Source organism: Patagioenas fasciata, chromosome 3, assembly GCF_037038585.1.
Source record: "Patagioenas fasciata isolate bPatFas1 chromosome 3, bPatFas1.hap1, whole genome shotgun sequence".
NCBI classification, from domain to species: Eukaryota; Metazoa; Chordata; class Aves; order Columbiformes; family Columbidae; genus Patagioenas; species Patagioenas fasciata.
Window position 1 is genome coordinate 74,666,171 of NC_092522.1, and position 16,834 is coordinate 74,683,004.

General features: G+C 41.8%; 3 protein-coding genes across 6 annotated transcripts in view; 1 reads left to right on the plus strand and 2 right to left on the minus strand.

Annotated features, from left to right (window-relative positions):
• CALHM5 (calcium homeostasis modulator family member 5) overlaps positions 1–2,975 on the minus strand; it is a 4,822-nt gene extending 1,847 nt beyond the window's left edge. Inside the window, exons 1-2 of one of the 3 annotated variants that reach the window (XM_065834427.2) lie at positions 2,709–2,975; positions 2,315–2,423 (exon numbers count right to left, since the gene is read on the minus strand). In XM_065834427.2, the coding sequence (XP_065690499.1) occupies positions 2,315–2,423; positions 2,709–2,854 (255 nt within the window). In that variant the 5' untranslated portion in view covers positions 2,855–2,975. Of the gene's footprint in view, positions 1–2,314 lie in introns of all 3 variants that reach the window. The other 2 variants (XM_065834428.2, XM_065834426.2) reach the window with 2 other exon arrangements.
• Positions 1–5,745, plus strand: part of TRAPPC3L (trafficking protein particle complex subunit 3L) — a 21,919-nt gene extending 16,174 nt beyond the window's left edge. For both annotated transcript variants that reach the window (XM_065835100.2, XM_071806613.1), the window contains 2 exons: positions 3,586–3,771; positions 4,833–5,745. In XM_065835100.2, the coding sequence (XP_065691172.1) occupies positions 3,586–3,771; positions 4,833–4,952 (306 nt within the window). In that variant the 3' untranslated portion in view covers positions 4,953–5,745. The remainder of the gene's footprint in view (positions 1–3,585; positions 3,772–4,832) is intronic.
• Positions 5,746–10,307: 4,562 nt separating this feature from the next.
• Positions 10,308–13,302, minus strand: LOC136100367 (calcium homeostasis modulator protein 6). The gene is made up of 2 exons (XM_065835376.2): positions 12,667–13,302; positions 10,308–10,878 (listed from the first exon to the last, which is right to left on the minus strand). The coding sequence occupies exons 1-2, from the start codon at positions 13,192–13,194 to the stop codon at positions 10,462–10,464; spliced, it is 945 nt and encodes a 314-aa protein (XP_065691448.1). The 5' UTR covers positions 13,195–13,302; the 3' UTR covers positions 10,308–10,461.
• Positions 13,303–16,834: the final 3,532 nt, after the last annotated feature.

Sequence of the window (16,834 nt, forward strand, 5' to 3'; positions counted from 1 at the left end):
ATGGTTTTATGTCTCCTGAAAGAGTTAAATAAAATTACCCAGCAAAAAATTTTGATTAAGTCATAATTCTGAATTGCAATGAACTACAAAAGTGAAAAGTGTAAGTAACTTTTGTCCCAGATCAATAAACCTTTTAATGTGTAACCATTTTTTTGATGTGGTGTTTTCAGACTTATTTTTAATTTTAAAAAAAAGAAGCAACAACTAGAATTGTTTCAGCAGTAACTAGCTTTCAAGAATATAAAAAGCTTAAATTTAAAAAGCTTTCACCATTTTATTTTTACCAGGAGGTTCAGTGAAATCTAAGTTATTCTTGTGAACTTTTTTTGACTTTTAAGAATCAGCCGTTTGTAGTGGAAAAACATCTTTATGCCAAAACTTGTTTAAAATTATCTTCTTGCCCAATCCTGTGAGAATGCTGGGAGGATAGGGCATGAGAAAGAAGAAACAGCCTGTGCATTGGCAGGTCTGTGTTGGCACTGGAAGAGAGCCAAATTCATCCACACACCAATTGGAAATAGTTGCTGAATTTTAAGAAAAAATTGGGTTTGTGGTAATACAATTTTCCAGTGTAACTCAGCTTTTTCTGCAGCAACTTCAGAGTTTGACAGAATTCTGTTAGGAAGATATTAAAAGAAAGAGCTACTTCTAAGATTAGAGTAGGAGCAGAGTGGAAAAATGTGCTTGAAATTGTTATTGTAGGATGTTCTGCTTTAAGGAGAGCAGGGGTGTGAACATGATTTTTTCATGTCTAGTGCCACTGACGTAGTCAATAGTTTTACCCACCTACTCCACTGCAATGTGTAGCATTTGAAAAAAAAAAAAACGAAACAGAAGACAAAACAAAACAAAACAAACCCACAACCAACCAACCACCACCACCACCAAAAACCCAAACGACAATAATGACAAAACAAAGCAAAACAAAAACACCAAAAAAAGCCCCTTGTTTTTAAACAGTGGAACAAATTCCAGTGTGGAACAAATCTTCTAGGTTTTGGAGACCCATATGAACTGGGACTGATTTCCCGTGCTTTAGTGGTTATAATATGGAGAGCTACAACCTTCTTCATGTGAACCCTTGCACTTATATTAAAAAAAACAAAAAAAACCAAAAAAAAACAACTTCCAATAAAAATCTATATTTAGCTGATGGAATATAGAAAGATTCCTCAGGGGAATCTGTAAAACAGAGAAGCTTGATAAACCATTATTCTTAGGGACTGGTATGGAAGAATAGCTTCAGTTCCTTGTATCTTTCCAGTCTTTTCTGCTGTGTACTGACTGATGATTTCTACGCATATTTGAGAAACTGCTCTTTTTAGCAGCTTTTCAGTTTCTTGCAGCTTGCAGTATTCTCATGCTATAAACTGAATCACTGGTCTTTTGCTGTTTCCTATATATACAGCCTAAAGTCTTAAGCAGTATTTATTATTTCCTTCTAAAACTCTCAAATAAATTTCTTTGTCTGCAGTGCAGGATTTGTCTGCATTCCATTCCTATTCGTAGGAGGACTTCACTTGAAAATAAAACTGGCTCTTAGGGAGGAAATGGTTCCATATGGACACAATTGTCTGACAAAAACTTGCTGGCTCCACAAAGTGTTTTTGCTTCCTGCTGACAATCATCTTTCCATCATTTTCTGTAGCCTTTTTTTTCTTTTTCCTTTGATTTAATATTTTGACTCTGAATTTATTTACATTACAAGGCAGCAAGCAGAACTGTATCACATGAATGTAGTAAAATGTAATAGGATCTCAGCTTTGCATGTTCTGCTTCTTTTATTTCAGTGTTTCTTCCTTCCTCTGAGCAGGACAAGAACATACTCTGATCTGGCATCATCAACATGAAGAATGCAAACAGAAATACATTATGTATGCAGTCACAAATCTGTCACAAATCTTATTTTCCAATATGACCTAAAAAAATTATCACAGTATCATAATGATATAAAATAGGAGACTGGTATGGATTTTTTAATAGGACAGGCCCCTTTAATGGGGTGACATCTGTTAATTCAGCCTTCTAAACAATGCAGTAGGTTTTTCTCTTTAGTGCAATCTTCGTCCCAGAAGAAAGCTTTCAATTATCTGGTCTTATTGATCCTGCTGTCAGTGGGACCCCCCCAGGAATTGTGGCACAGCTCAGACTGAACTAAAAGATGGATTGATTGTATTTTGTAAGGCTGCATCATGCCAGAACTTTGTTTATGTGAAACCAATGGTTTTATCTCATCCTCTGACATCAGGATCTTCCACAGCTAGATCACAGCAGCAGTACAAACTGTGTAATGCTCTATATTTGTTTTTCTTACCTGGGACTGTGCTTGAAGCGTTCGTTTCAGTTCATCACTCTCTGAAAAGGACATGGAGCTTTTGTCACAGGCTACCTTGTGTAGTTCTTCAAAGCACTTCTCAGATTTCCTGTGGCAAACTGCCTGTAAGTAGTCAGGATTTTCCAAGCCACTCATGGCACATTCGTAAAACGTTCCATTGAGCAAAGCCACAGAAAGCCACATCACTGGGGCTACCAGAGCATTTAGGGTGATTTGTCCAAAGACGTAAAAGAAATGGCAGGTATTCCCTCTGGGGAATATTTTTCTAGGGTTCACCCAGCAGCCTGTAAAGAGTTTCCAGGTCTTGCCATTTAAGAAATATCCAATAACTAGCAAAACAAGAGCTGGAGAGAAGAGAAATACCAAACCGTACCTGAAGTTTTCATTGCTGCAGGGGCATCGGAAAGCAACAAGAGAAAACACACGTTCCCCTCCCATTGTCAGCAGTGCCATAAAACTGTAACCTAAAGCAGTTTTCTTGTTCATAAAGAATTTCAGGATTGTTTGGAAACCCTCCATGTTTCATACTCACTAAAGAGGTAAAAATCGAGACACTTTTATCTTCAGTCGCAGCAGTCTGCAGCAGTGTAGCAGGGGAGAGCTCTGCAGACAAAGCACAGCCAGCTGCCTGCGCACTGCCCAGATAACGCCGTGATGTCACTGTCTGGACAAATGTGCTCACAGGGGACCCTTCTGCTAACAGAGCAGATGTTGCTCATTTACGGTAACATTCATCAGCAGTAGAAGCACGCAATGCTCTGTGTAATCAAATACATTTACAGTCTTGGCAATCTTTTTCTTGGTGGATTGTTGGGGGTTTTTTTTTATGACTGCAGATGGAGATCAGAATGAGAGCACACCCTCACCAGTTGCAGGAATTCTTGAGCTGTGATTATCAAAGTTGCCAGCAATGTAGTGAAGGACCTAATAAAGAGGCTAATGGTCCCAGAGAAGGGTGACACAGCTGAAAAGAGACAGATGACAGTAAAACTACTTCATATGCTGTTTATCTGGGGACATCAAAGGGGGAATAAGTGACCTTACTGCACTTCCTGGAATATCACATAGCTCCAGATTTGCATCTCTGGCTCAAGCTGATCACAGAAGAAACAAATGTAGTTTGACTTCTAGGCTTTATGACCCTTCCCCCATTTTCCTAAGGTAAAACTGGTCTATAGGATGCTGCATCATAAAGCTTCTCCTCTGTTTTGTGCACAACATACTGAGGCAGCAATTTCATCCTTTTGCAGGTTGCTTTCAAGATGTACCTTGGGGTCACCCCTAGTGTGAGCTGCAGTAGTGCCGCAGGAAATGAATTCTCCTTAATCCTGGACAAAAACCCACTAGTGGATTTTGTGGAGGAGCTGCCAGCAGAACGAGCATCACTTTGCTACTGTAACCTCCTCTGTGGGGTGATTCGAGGTGCTTTGGAAATGGTAAGGAAGTGAACACCTGTTTTCTTCATTCTATGTTAATATGCAGAGGTGCAGGAAAGCAAAACCACTTGCTCCGATAAATGAAGGAAATTTCCTAGTGTTTAATCTCTCTCTTGGATTTAATGTCTGTATCTAAATAAAAGAGGGCCAGACTGATCCTGGATCCTGAGGCAGAGAAGCAAACAGGCTGGCCCACCTCCACACTGTCCCTGCTTTGCTCTTCAGTAGCTGACTCAGGTGCAAAAGCCAGGTGGGGCTGGGGAACCAGGTGATGGGGATTGTGGAGAGCCAGGAGGACGTGCTTGACTCCTCCACTGCTCCCCGAGCTTGTCTCGTTTTCCTGCATAGGTACAACCAGTAATAACCATCCCTGATTCTCTCCAAATATGTGAAGGTAAATAATATTCTCAGGTTACTGCAGCACCTACTGAAAGAGGGAACAAGGTGTAGATGAGTATAATGTTAAAACAAAAGCATCAGAAGTGTATCAGATGGCACTCCAAATTTTGTTCTTAAGTTTAAGACTTTTACAAAAGAATGTATTAATGGCATCAATTGAAATTCACTGAGTTGTAGAGCTTCTGTGGCATTTTCTGGAAGATAACTTTTAGGCTGCTTTATGTTTCTGTCAATATCTAATTTGTCATGTATCTTAGATTTCAAGAAAACAAAAGCTGTACAAGTATTGTGTATGTACATCAGTCTAAGAATTATAGTATCTAATATAAGACTAATTAACCAAAGTATTATTTCGTAAGTATTAGTATGTGAACAGGAAATTTTGTGATCACAAAACTATCAAGTACACAATTTTGGTTCTCAGAAGAAAACAAAGCACTGGAATGAAGGATTAATGTATTATACAAATTCCAGTGTATATAAACTTCCTTTTAATTAACTTAGTTGGGAAAGATATTTTAAAAACTATCTAGAAATCTGTTTCTCGTGAAACCTGAGAAGAGGGGTGCCCTTGTGGTAGGAGAGAAAAAGCTGATTATGATAGAGGAGACGGAGAAATTGGGCATTGCTTTGCTTAACTGATCAGACTTGCTTCTTTCTAGGTTCACTTAGCAGCAGAAGTTACTTTCCTCCAGGACAGGCTGAAGGGCGATGCTGTGACAGAAATAGGAATTACATTTTTAAGGAAGGCTGAAGACAGAAAGCACAAAAGAAATAAATGAAAAAAATACTTGGAGAAACCCTTGCTGAGGGATATTTTGCGTCTTTTGTTTCTGAAGAAGATATGAAGGGTAAAAATGGCTTTCCTGAGCCAGCTGCACCAGTCACAGCTTTGAAAGGTGAAGAGAGCTGGGCAGCAAACAAGAGGGGCATAGCAGGGCGAGAGCCATCTTAATTGTCATGACACAGACATCAATATAAAAGATCGAATGGCCTGCCCTCCCTTCTCACATAACCATTCCCTTGAGCGCAATGGAGGGGTTTTTTTGGTATTTAGTGCACACTGGATGCAAAATATTCATTCAGACACCAACTGCTTTCAGCTAAGCATGATCACCTTTTCCCATTTTGTTGTTGGTAATGTTTAAAAGCCTGGTTGCTAAGAAGTGCTTTGTTTCCCTGGCTGTTTGTGGTTAGGAGTAATGCACCGTGATTGCTGCATGCAGTGTCTCGCCATCTGGTGCCTGTTTTGATGTGCAATGGTTTGCCATGCATTGGCCTCCACACCAGACATACTGCTCCCTTTGAAACCAGAGAGGGATGCGGTTTTTCACTGGTGGCAGGAGCCAGTTCCTTACAGCTCTTTCAGGCCCCACATGCAGCTTTGCTGTCACGCCTTTTCAGCCCCATGCGTATGTCAGGCTGCCACACTCTGACGACTGCAGCTGTGCTTGTGTTGCTTCAAGCTATGGGCCTTTTCATGTCAATCTTCTCTTCAAGAGCTCTGACCTTATGACCACACTGAGCAAGGCACAGCATATTTAATGTGTAGTCACTGTTGATCTGTAGTTCATCTAAGGAAACTTGAATAAAAATTCAGAGATTGCCACACAACTGGTTTGCTGGTTCTTGTGTTTGCTCTAATTCAGCCTTCGTCACCAACCCTTGAACATCTTCCACTTGGCAGCGAACTTCTGTTACCACAATGCAACTGGGAAGTATGGAAATAGCAGCCTCACAGAGACCTGAGTTATGGGAAAGGCTTAATGTTGTTTGGTGTAACACAAGGTATCTGGGTAAGGGTGGAAGAAAACCCTGTATCCCAAACCCCAGTGCAGTACCCTAGCCACAAAGTCAGCTCACCTTCTTCTCTCCAAAGCACTCCTTTTAAACCGAAATACAAACCCTCAGTTCAATTCAGTGACGCCCAGAGTTCACTCTGATTTTATCACTGTGACTTGTATTCTGATCTCCTACTTTTACCTCAGTCTATTTACCTCTTAATCTTTCTAAGTCAGGGGCACCTCTTACCCTGGGGACAACAGGATCCACTCCCACCAGAGCTGTACAATCCTCTTGGTAATATTTCTTTTTTTTTGTTTGTCTTAATAGTGCTGCACGCTGGTGGCACAGTGTATTGAGGTTTTAAGAGAACAACTTCCTACAGAACAAAAACTGAGCTATTAATTACCCAGCCTGGGGCTCAGCCGAACATGCTGTTATGTGCTACAAATAACCAGTTACAACATGTAACAACAAGTAACAAGTTTTCTTTTCCTTTTTTTTTATTTTTTTTTTATTTTGGTCTTGTTTGGTTTGTGTTTTTTTCTTCCTTTTTCAGGAGTGAAGGGCCTTACGGAGTCTGCCTGATTTCACTGCCTGTGCAGGAGCCCTCAGTGGGGTTTCTGCTGGTGGTGCCCAGCTGGCTGAAATGGACATGTGGTGACTTTGGCTGACCACAAAAAGGTTCCTTACAAGGCAATGGCCACTTTTCCTCTTTTTTTCAGCAACATCCTACCAACCAAATATTCCCTTCTTTTTAATATTGTCTGGAAAGTGAATAACATATACTGCCCTTACTTCAAAAGATACAATTCTCTTACTTAAAACTCTGGTGCAGTAGACTCATAGGCTAACTGCTGTGTATTCAGAGCCTATTAAAGAGTTTCTGCCTGCAGGCATTAACTAGCAAAGTCAGGGCTGGATATTACAACATTTTTACAGCAAGGACCATTAATATCATCCTGGGGCTGTTGCAGTTTTGCCAGCCTGGCTTTGATGTGGCCAAGGCTTCCTCTCCTTCCTTCTGTTCCAAACACTTGCAGTGGTGCCCTGTGTATGACATCAAAGCTGTTCATTTAGGTTTCCTTATTTCAGAATAAACAGCCCAAGGAAATCATTACTTCTACTTGGACATGGTAAGTTTTGAAGGATGTATTTCCACTGTGCAAATGAACATAGAGCAGAAATGCCTGAGCCAGTCAAGGCAGCACAGGTGAGAGATCAAGCCAAGAGGCAACAGGAGGCTGCCAGATGAGAGTGGGTGCGAGTTCATACTCATGTCATCTCCCGCTTGTGGTCCTGCAGTGATCACTCCTCTTGGCTCAGCTCTGTGCTGGGCAGATGTGGTCCACACACATTTTGCTGTTGTTTTGTGTTTGCTTCGTACACTGGGTTACCTTGTCCATTGTTTTCTAAAGATGGAGAAAACAAATGCTAGGTAGAAAACCAGTGATAAACAGTAGAAAAAATAGTGACCCACACTACATTACCATTAGTTGCTGACATTAGCTATCTTAGGCACATACAAGTTTTTGCTTGTGAACATATTCACAGAACTATTCCTCAGTGTTTTGTTTAAGTGCAGGCCCTTTGCTTGAAGTTGGCTAACAGAGCACTCACAAGTGTGCCGAAGCTTCTCCTTGAAATTTCTTTTGTTACAAATGGAATTACATACAGATATGAGTGTTAAATACAGGTGAGGAGAAATCAAAATTTCAACATAAAAAAAACAAAAAACCAAACAAAGCCTAACCTCCTTCTGTCCTTATACACAGACATAATTTCATTCCCCCAAAAGACACTCCACCTGTGAAAAATGGGCTACTGTCATTGCCAGCAAACTTGAAGATATGTATTGCAGTCCCATTTGAAGCATTTACTCATTGATTTTAGTTAGATGTGCCAGCTCTGTGTCTTCCCTGCAAAGCTGAGGTAATGAGCAGCTTTGGTAATTAGACCCTGGCAGTTGTGACCAAGAGTGGAAAGTGGTGAAAGCCCACTCAGACACAGCTGAGAGGATTAACGCAAATTCTGAGAGAGTTTTCACTGCAACTTCTCTTCAGGAAATAGGACATAGCTTGTTCCTAGAGACATTCGGTCTATTTTATGATATATCTAAGGTAAAGCCTGGCCCCGCTGCTTCAAGAAATGTTTTGGCACTGACCTCAGTGGGACCAGGACATTGTTTCCTTCCCATTTACAACATTCCAGTGTAGATTTATCTTTCTCTAGACATCAATGAACAAATGAAGTCTTCAAGACGAGAGATAAAATGGAACATTTTTAACTGAGACGTGCTTCCTGGAGGTGCAAGTAACAAAATGGACATTTGTTACTCTATTATCATCAAGTATCTTGAAAAGAGCACTGAACAAGTCAGTGACTCTGTGACAAAATGAATGCTTTTCAAAATACTTTTCTACAAACAGAATTAAATCTTGTTTTCCCTTTATGTATTGTATTTTCAGTCCATAATAAGAAGCTTCCAAACTTGCTATATTCAGCTAGTTAAAATAGGCTTTTCCTTCCTCCTTGGAAAATGGCTGTAACAAACAACTTTATGGGATTCTTGTCTGTCTGAATAGTTTCCAAGTTGGAGCTCACTGTCTAGAAAGAGAAGATTTCTGGGAGGAGTGAAAGGACAGCTGGACCAAACAATCTGACTCATCTCTTTAAAATGCTCTCTAAAACAAGCTTTTCAGAGAAAAAGAATAACTGTATCATTCTTCACTCAAAACTGGCATCTTTCTTTCTTATGATTAGATCTTCTTTGATAAGATTGTAATGTCCTTAAGTATGTAGCTGTGCTATAAATGTTCACCTATACTGCCATGTTATGCATAAGCTTAACCCCTCAGAGCATGCTAATTTGCACTCAGGCTCTATTCTGGTGAAGAGAAGCTGCCAAATTAATGTATACTGTGATTAAGTTATAAAAGACGTAGCCATCATTAACCAATTGACATGATAAATGCCTTCTGACCGCCTGCAAATTGAGGGGATATTTTTCAGGTTTTAGATCCTTCTGCATGACAAGACGGAGACAGAAGATTAAGTGATACATTGTTTCGAAGCAGAGTGCTTAGTTTATATTTAACTGATAATTAATAGACGTAAGTAAGAAACTAAACAATTATAACTAACATAATCAATTATTTCTTAATGTAGATGTACTGTATCTCAAAATTTTCAAAAATTGTAATGCATATGTAATAATTATATTAATATAAGCAATGCAAGAGCATCCAGTCTTTGGAGCCCTTATGGAGGATGATCCCCAGAGCTCCCCAGCACTGTCAATAAAAGAATACTGCTTAACAGTATAATTGACTCTGCTGTTAAGTTTATTTTTTTGTTTCACTGGGTCAAGTAAAATAGCGTATGTGGCAGGAACATCCAGGTGTAGCTTCGGTACTGATGCCAGGGACAACCCCCTATATATAGTATTCTATGTTAAAACAAACAAACAAACAAACAAACAAAACAAAACCCTTCCCCCCCCAACAAAACCAAAACCAGAAAAACCAACAAAACCAACCAACCAACAAAACCCAAACACAGACACACACACAAAACCAATAAAACCAACAAATCAAACAACCCCCCAACATAATAATTATGCAGTTTTTAGAAAAAAATATAAAAAATATTAATGAAATATAAACAGGAAGTTTAATGATGGTATGTTTTCCCTGCAGCATTCAGATGCCTATTTTTTTTCCATTAAAGAGCTTTGCAATTACAGGAAATGAGCAATAGAGCCAATTAAGAAGACCTGTTGCAGAAGGTGATCAAGATCAGGCAGTGGTAAATAAAATTCTCCACCATGGTAGTTTTTAATTTCACCGTTTTTACCTAAAACTGCTGAGCACATAAGGGTTAAAATGGCTGGAATCTTTTTGCTTATCTATTCAAACTGATGGGCAGCTGAGGTAATTCCGATGGACTCCTTTGTTATGCACATATAGCTCCAAAATGCTACTTGCTTCCCAGATTTTAAAAGATACAGTCTTTGTGTGGAGAAACTAATTGATTGTAGGTAAGTGTTTTAGTCTAGAGCTTGCTCTAAACTCCACTGAAAGATATAGTGTCAAGTGAGAGCTAATGAACTAAGCTGAATTTCTGATCAAAACCTCAATTCTTTTTTTGTCTTTTTGATACTGCCAGGTATGAAGGTTTGGTATTGTCACTCCAGCCACCAAATGCTGGTAGGGTGTTTGGTAATAATTTGACATAGAATGTGCTGACATCTTTGTGGCTGCTTATTATTTTACACATGTGACTCTTCTTCATGAACAACAATATATGAACACTCTCATCATGACAGATGTATTTATTTAAATGTACTTAAGCAACAGTAATACAGTGTATTTAAAAACAAATCTGCTGAGGGTTACAACTGTTAGCTTTGACATGCAATTCATGCAGAATTCAATAAGAGCACAGAATAAGACTCTTCTTATATCAGTAGGGTTAAAAGATTGCCAGCGTTGCAAAGGTTTTGTTTCATTAAAAGTCCAAATTGCTTTCATTTGTTTCATCCACAAGTTCTAAACCAGAAGGATTCTGATCTCCCTCCCTGGATCTGACACTGTTGCCTTTTTTTGTTTTGACATACTTGTGTAGCGTGCTGTAATAATGCTCTTGTGAGCTGAAGGTATACAAGGATGAAATCTTCCACCAGTCTTCATTGCTGGGAGTCCCAATCGGTTCTTGGTTAGTGCCTTCAAAAAAGGAGTTTGTATTTATTTCTGCCAGCCTGGTTGCATGCTCTTTAGCCTTGATCTCAAAGAGCTCCCATTCTTTTTGCCAGTAAATTTTCTGGAATTTGAGCTGAAGATAGCTAACTGGGGACCTACAGTGGCTGACACATGTTGCAATCAGATACCCGGTCACTGTGATGGTGATCACGAGCCATCCTAACAGCTTGGAAAAGAAACAGAGAGGTTAACAGTGAGTTTGCATGGCCACATGTAGGAGTATAGAGCATAACATTGAAGCAGACACGAACACTGTAAGCAAAGGCTCCCTGGAGCACCTGGAACACTCCGATCACTGCGGGAAGATCCCATGCACACAATTCAGTCAGTCTGACAGAGCTTCTGCACCCCTGAGCTTGTTGAATTAAGGATGAATACCAAGAAAGAGACGGTGAAGTTCTTTCGTCTGTTATATCCAGCTTTCTCAGCTTGCAAGGCAAGATACTGATGGGCAGTATCTGCAGTTGTGGTCAGATTTATGGTACACAGGGTTCAGAATCACCCTGTCCTCCTCAGGCACTGCAAATTAGAGCTCCTGCTGACCGTGTTTTATCTGCTCTTGGAAAATAATTGCTCTCCCTGATGTATGAGCCTGCAAAAAAGAGCCAGTTGCCACAGACCACAGGAACAGTTGTGTTTGTATGCTTTGTAGGCAGGACACAGATTTGACTACTGAATATGGAAATTCATTCTTGTTTTGTACATAATTTTAACATCCCTAGATAAGTCTCAGAAGGCCCACCTAAAGCAGGTGTCCTAGTGAATGCTGGTCCCTCCAGTACCCAGTGGTACTTAGCTGGAAGCTCCAGGCGGAGGTCTCACAGCATCCCCTTTCATCTCAGGCTGATCTTATTTTTCTTTTTGAGTGAAAAACATTGAGTGCTGAAGAAAAATGAGTTTGTTTTCTTTTTGTTTCTTAATATTTTTGAAAGCAGATCAGATATTGAAAATTATGGTCAGTAATAAAAATGTTCTCACATTTTTTCTGGTTTTGTTTGACAGGTTTGTTTCTTTTACATTTCGTTGTAATTTCTGTAGCAGTCAGTCTTCCTTGATTTTGCTCCTTTCTTAGCCTATCTGAATTCAATGGAAAAAGTTTGCCCCTTTTCAGCCTATTTCTTGGAGGAGCAGCATGCTAAATATTTAACAAATGTAAACACTTTTTGTTTTAATAAGCATTTGTATTGAACAGGAATTTATAAAAATCTGAGGCATTATAATATCTTATAATCTTCACCCCATTGACCACCCTTCCTATTTTCCTGCGGAAAACTGATAAAATCTGATTTTTCTACTGCAGTTAACATGACAACCAAATAAACCTAAAACAAAACTGGAGTGCTGCCAAAATTTTGGGGTTTCATTTCAGTTCAAACAAAAAAGATCCACCCACATATGCTTTTTTTTTGACCACTCTGCTTTCCTTCAGCACAAGAACACTTTAACAAGACAGGTAGTTATTTTAACTAATCTTGTAGAATACAACTATGAAATTAATAATATGTTCAAGTGTTCAGATTCATAGTCAAACAAGCTGTCCTTATTTGTTTCACTTGCCAGCTCTCTGTTGCAAAGAGACACCCATTTCCTCTCTTTTCATGACCTCAGCTTCCCCTCAGCTAATGCATACTTACAAAAATTTGAAGTATTCAGAGGAAAAAGAGAAGAACTCGCACCGTGTCTAAGTTAAATAAATTGAAAACTTGCTGTGGAAAGTCCTGGTCTCTAGCCTGGTTCCCTGCCAAGCTTTGGAAGAGGTTTTGTAAGTGGCAAACATGCAAAACCAGGAAATAGCACAAATATACACTCACTACCAATCTTTTAGTGTGGGGGTTTTTTTTGCTAAAGACTTCTGGAATTATATAGCGTGAGAGAGAAGGACTGTTTACAGGCACCACCATACATTGAGCAGCCAGGGCTGAAGCCAGTAGGGTAAAGAGCAGTGGGGCTTTACCTGGGACTGTGCCTGAAGTTCACCCGGTATCTTCTCTGATAACTTCTCATTGCAGGGTATTTGGAACAGCAGCTCCTGGCAGGCTTCTCCTCCTTTCTCCCTGCACACCAGGTTCTTTAACAGGCTGCTCCCACTGGCCGCACACTCGTAGAAGCTGGCTCTGAACAGGGCCACCGCAACCCAGGTGAGAGGGGCCACCGCAGCTCTGGCTGCCACCTGCATCAGCACGGGGCAGCAGCGGGTGGAGGTTTCCCGGGGGCCAGACCTGCATCGCTTCTCCCGAGGGCAGATTCCCGTCAGCAGGTGCCACGTCCTGGCGTGCACCATGAAGCCAAGCAGAAAGAGGATGAGGGCAGGCACTAGGAGGAAGACGGAGCCATACAGCATGTTCCAAGAACTGCAGGGACACCTGAACAGCACAGATGAGAAGATGTGCTCGCTGGCAACCGTCAGTAGGGACACAAGGCTGTAACCCAGAACGGTCTGGTGACGGATGCAGATATCCAGCATCTCACGTAACTTCTCCATTTTCTGCCTCTTCTTACCTTGAGGAGAGCAAAATCCCAGTCAGAAGGGAAAGAGAAAGAGAAGTGTCCTGAAGGTCCCACAGCTTAGAGTAGCTTGCAGAGCTTTCACTTTCTGTTGGTGGTGGTGGTGCAGTGAGGCATAACAGCTGCCCTCCTTAGAGGAAACAGAAGAGCGCAGGCTCACTGCACAGTCTCACAGTCAAGTGGACACCACAGTGGAAACCGGTAATCAATATCAAAACAGCAAAGACCTATCTTTGTAGCTATAAAAATAGTCTGTATTTGTCCACACATGCATTGTAACTAACAATGTGTTGAACCTTATTATCTTTTTAGTGAAGCTTTTGAGTGAGGCAACAGGTCCAAAGTGTGACTAAAATGTGAGAAAACCACCCAGAACTGTGTATAGATTTTTATCACAGTATCACAGTATCACAGTATGTTTGGGATTGGAAAGGACCTCAAAAGATCATCTAGTCTAATCCCCCTGCTGGAGCAGGAACGCCTAGGTGAGGTTGCACAGGAATGTGTCCAGGCGGGCTTTGAATGTCTCCAGGGAAGGAGACTCCACAACCTCCCTGGGCAGCCTGTTCCAGTGCTCTGTCACCCTCACTGAGAAGAAGTTCTTTCTCAAATTTAAGTGGAACCTCTTGTGTTCCAGCTTGATCCCATTACCCCTTGTCCTATAATTGGTTGCCACTGAGAAGAGCCTGGCTCCATCCTCGTGGCACTCACCCTTTATGTATTTATAAACATTAATAAGGTCACCCCTCAGTCTCCTCTTCTCCAAACTAAAGAGACCCAGCTCCCTCAGCCTTTCTTCATAAGGGAGGTGCTCCATGCCCTTAATCATCTTTGTTGCCCTATGCTGGACCCTCTCCAGCAGTTCCCTGTCCTTCTTGAACTGAGGGGCCCAGAAATGGACACAATATTCCAGATGGGGTCTCACCAGGGCGGAGTAGAGGGGAAGGAGGACCTCTCTCTATCTACTGACCACCCCCCTTGTAATACACCCGAGGATGCCATTGGCCCTCCTGGCCACAAGGGCACAGTGCTGGCTCATGGTCATCCTGCTGTCCACCAGGACCCCCAGGTCCCATTCCCCTACACTGCTCTCTAATATGTAATTTCCCAACCTATACTGGAACCTGGCAATAAGTCGGAGGGAATGACAAGCAACAAGTGCTCTCTGCACCCCGCTGCACAAGCTGCCACACCCGCTGCACAAGCTGATGGCACCTCTCTGCCTTATTGTTAGCAACACAATATGGCTTGCTCTCTTATTGAAGAAAATTCAACTATAATAATTTTATTTTTTGAATGTAATTTTATTGTTTTTAATTCATTACAGCAAATTAGCCAGTGCACACATAGCAATGACCCAGCAAGTGGTTTCCACTGAAGCTCCAGCTACCAGAGTACAGTTTGCCAGGAACCAGACTTTGGACTCCGTCCTCCATAGAAGGAAGTGGCAGCTTTGTAGCCCAGAAAAATAAATCCACTCCTAAGCCAGCAGAAACTTAGTAAATATAAAAATATAAATCAAATATAACAAGGGAAAGTGTAGAGTCTTGCATCTGAGTAGGAACAACCCCAGGTTCCAGTATAAGTTGGAGAATGACCTTTTAGAGAGCAGTGTAGGGGAAAGGGACCTGGGGGTCCTGGTGGACAGCAGGATGACCATGAGCCAGCACTGTGCCCCAGTGGCCAGGAAGGCCAATGGCATCCTGGGGTGGATTAGAAGGGGGATGGTTAGTAGGTCAAGAGAGGGTCTCCTTCCCCTCTACTCTGCCCTAGCGAGACCACATCTGGAATATTGTGTCCAGTTCTGGGCCCCTCAGTTCAAGGACAGGGAACTGCTGGAGAGAGTCCAGCACAGGGCAACAAAGGTGATTAAGAGAGTGGAGCATCTCCCTTATGAGGAAAGGCTGAGGGAGCTGAGTCTCTTTAGCTTGGAGGAGGCTGAGGAGTGACCTCATTAATGTTTAGAAATATGCAAAGGTTGAGTGTCACGAGCATGGAGCCAGGCTCTTCTCAGTGGCAACCAATTACAGGACAAGGAGCAATGGGTGCAAAATGGAACACAGAAGGTTCCACTTAAATATGAGAAGAAACTTCTCTGTGAGGGTGACAGAACACTGGAACAAGGCTGTCCAGGGGGGTTGTGGAGTCTCCTTCCCTGGAGACATTCAAAACCCACCTGGACACATTCCTGTGTAACCTCATCTAGGTGTTCCTGCTCCGGCAGGGGGATTGGACTAGATGATCTTTTGAGGTCCCTTCCAATCCCTAATGTTCTGTGATTCTGTGAAATAGCATGAAGTGGAAAAGTGATGGAAAAGGCTTGCATAATGAAGAAAAATATGTGGAAGGGATTCCTGGGCTTGGAAGACTGAGCTGCCTGTGAAAATATTTGCTCACAGAATCCATAGGTTTCTTTTGTGCCCTGAGGGAGCTTGACCAGCCTCCTAGATAAGGTTTGTCTTGTCTAAGTCTAGATGAGGTAAACTGGCAGTCAGAATTAAGGAAGTGGAAGCTTCTTTGCTTGCTTGTAGCCATGTAGCTGAAGCTCTCTGAGGTGATGTAGGCAGTGTGGTAGTTTGTGGTCATCACATGCTTGGTGACATCCAGATGTGCAGCTGGCCAGGGTGCTGGTGGTCACTGTCATCTTCCCTGCCACAACCACTCACCTGGGATTTTAGGGTCAAAATCATCCACCTCTTTCATGAATGAGGAGCTCTCTTGCCTCACTGGGTGCATCAACAATATGAATTGATCCTGATCAGATTTTGAATGCTGTAATTATACTGCACTGATTCTTTTTGGGCATTATCATGGCATAGAGGTTGACCACGAAGCCAGAACCTCACCGTGGGCTCAGGCAAATGCTGTTTCCCGCTGACCCAGCCTTATTTTTGTACTGGCCAGTGTAGATGAGACAACAAGGTGTGATTGCTGCCTGTATCACTCCAAGCCGTACCCTGGGGCTGCAGGAATCAAGCAGGTGGAAACACAATGGCTTGTCCAAACTCTGTGAGAACGCACATTATTTTCAATCAACTTTTGGGGTCATTTAAACATTCCAAAGGGCCTTTGCAGCCCTTTGGGCAGCTGAGTAGATGGCACAGAAGTGCCAGAGTAGGCAGTGCTGGTGTCAGTGGCTACCAGACTCACAACAGACGTGCCGTGCTCAGCACTGAGCTGCTGCCGAGGAGGAAATCATGCCACTAACTGAAATGCTTGCCTCGGTCTGGAGGAAACTTTACTTTGTTGTTATGAAGCCGTATAACATGAAGACATTAAACCATAAAGGACATAAACCCAGCAAGACTGAAATCAGGCTGAAGGTTAAGTTAGTCTGGCCAGCTCTTGGTTACAGTGGATCACTGGGGAGAAGCATGGGGACTGAGGAAGCTCAGGAGCACACTCACACCCCATGAATCTGCATTTCAGTGATTTCTTTTGCATCTAACACCAGCTGATGTATTTATTCTGTAAATTTGTCTGGTTTTGGTTTTAACCCATGCAGGTATTTTAACATCCAAATATATTGAATAGCACATGTGCATAACCTTCATTCAAACCTGACACCATCCCATTTGATGCCCCTAAGTTCTGGAATGGGAAGAGATAAAACAATG

Coding starts and splice junctions, on each gene's coding strand:
- LOC136100367 (XM_065835376.2), bottom strand. CDS start 13,194: ATGGAGAAGTTACGTGAGATGCTGGATATCTGCATCCGTCACCAGACC. Junction 10,879..12,666: donor AACTTCAGGCACAGTCCCAG/GTAAAGCCCCAC, acceptor TTCTTTTCCAAG/CTGTTAGGATGGCTCGTGAT.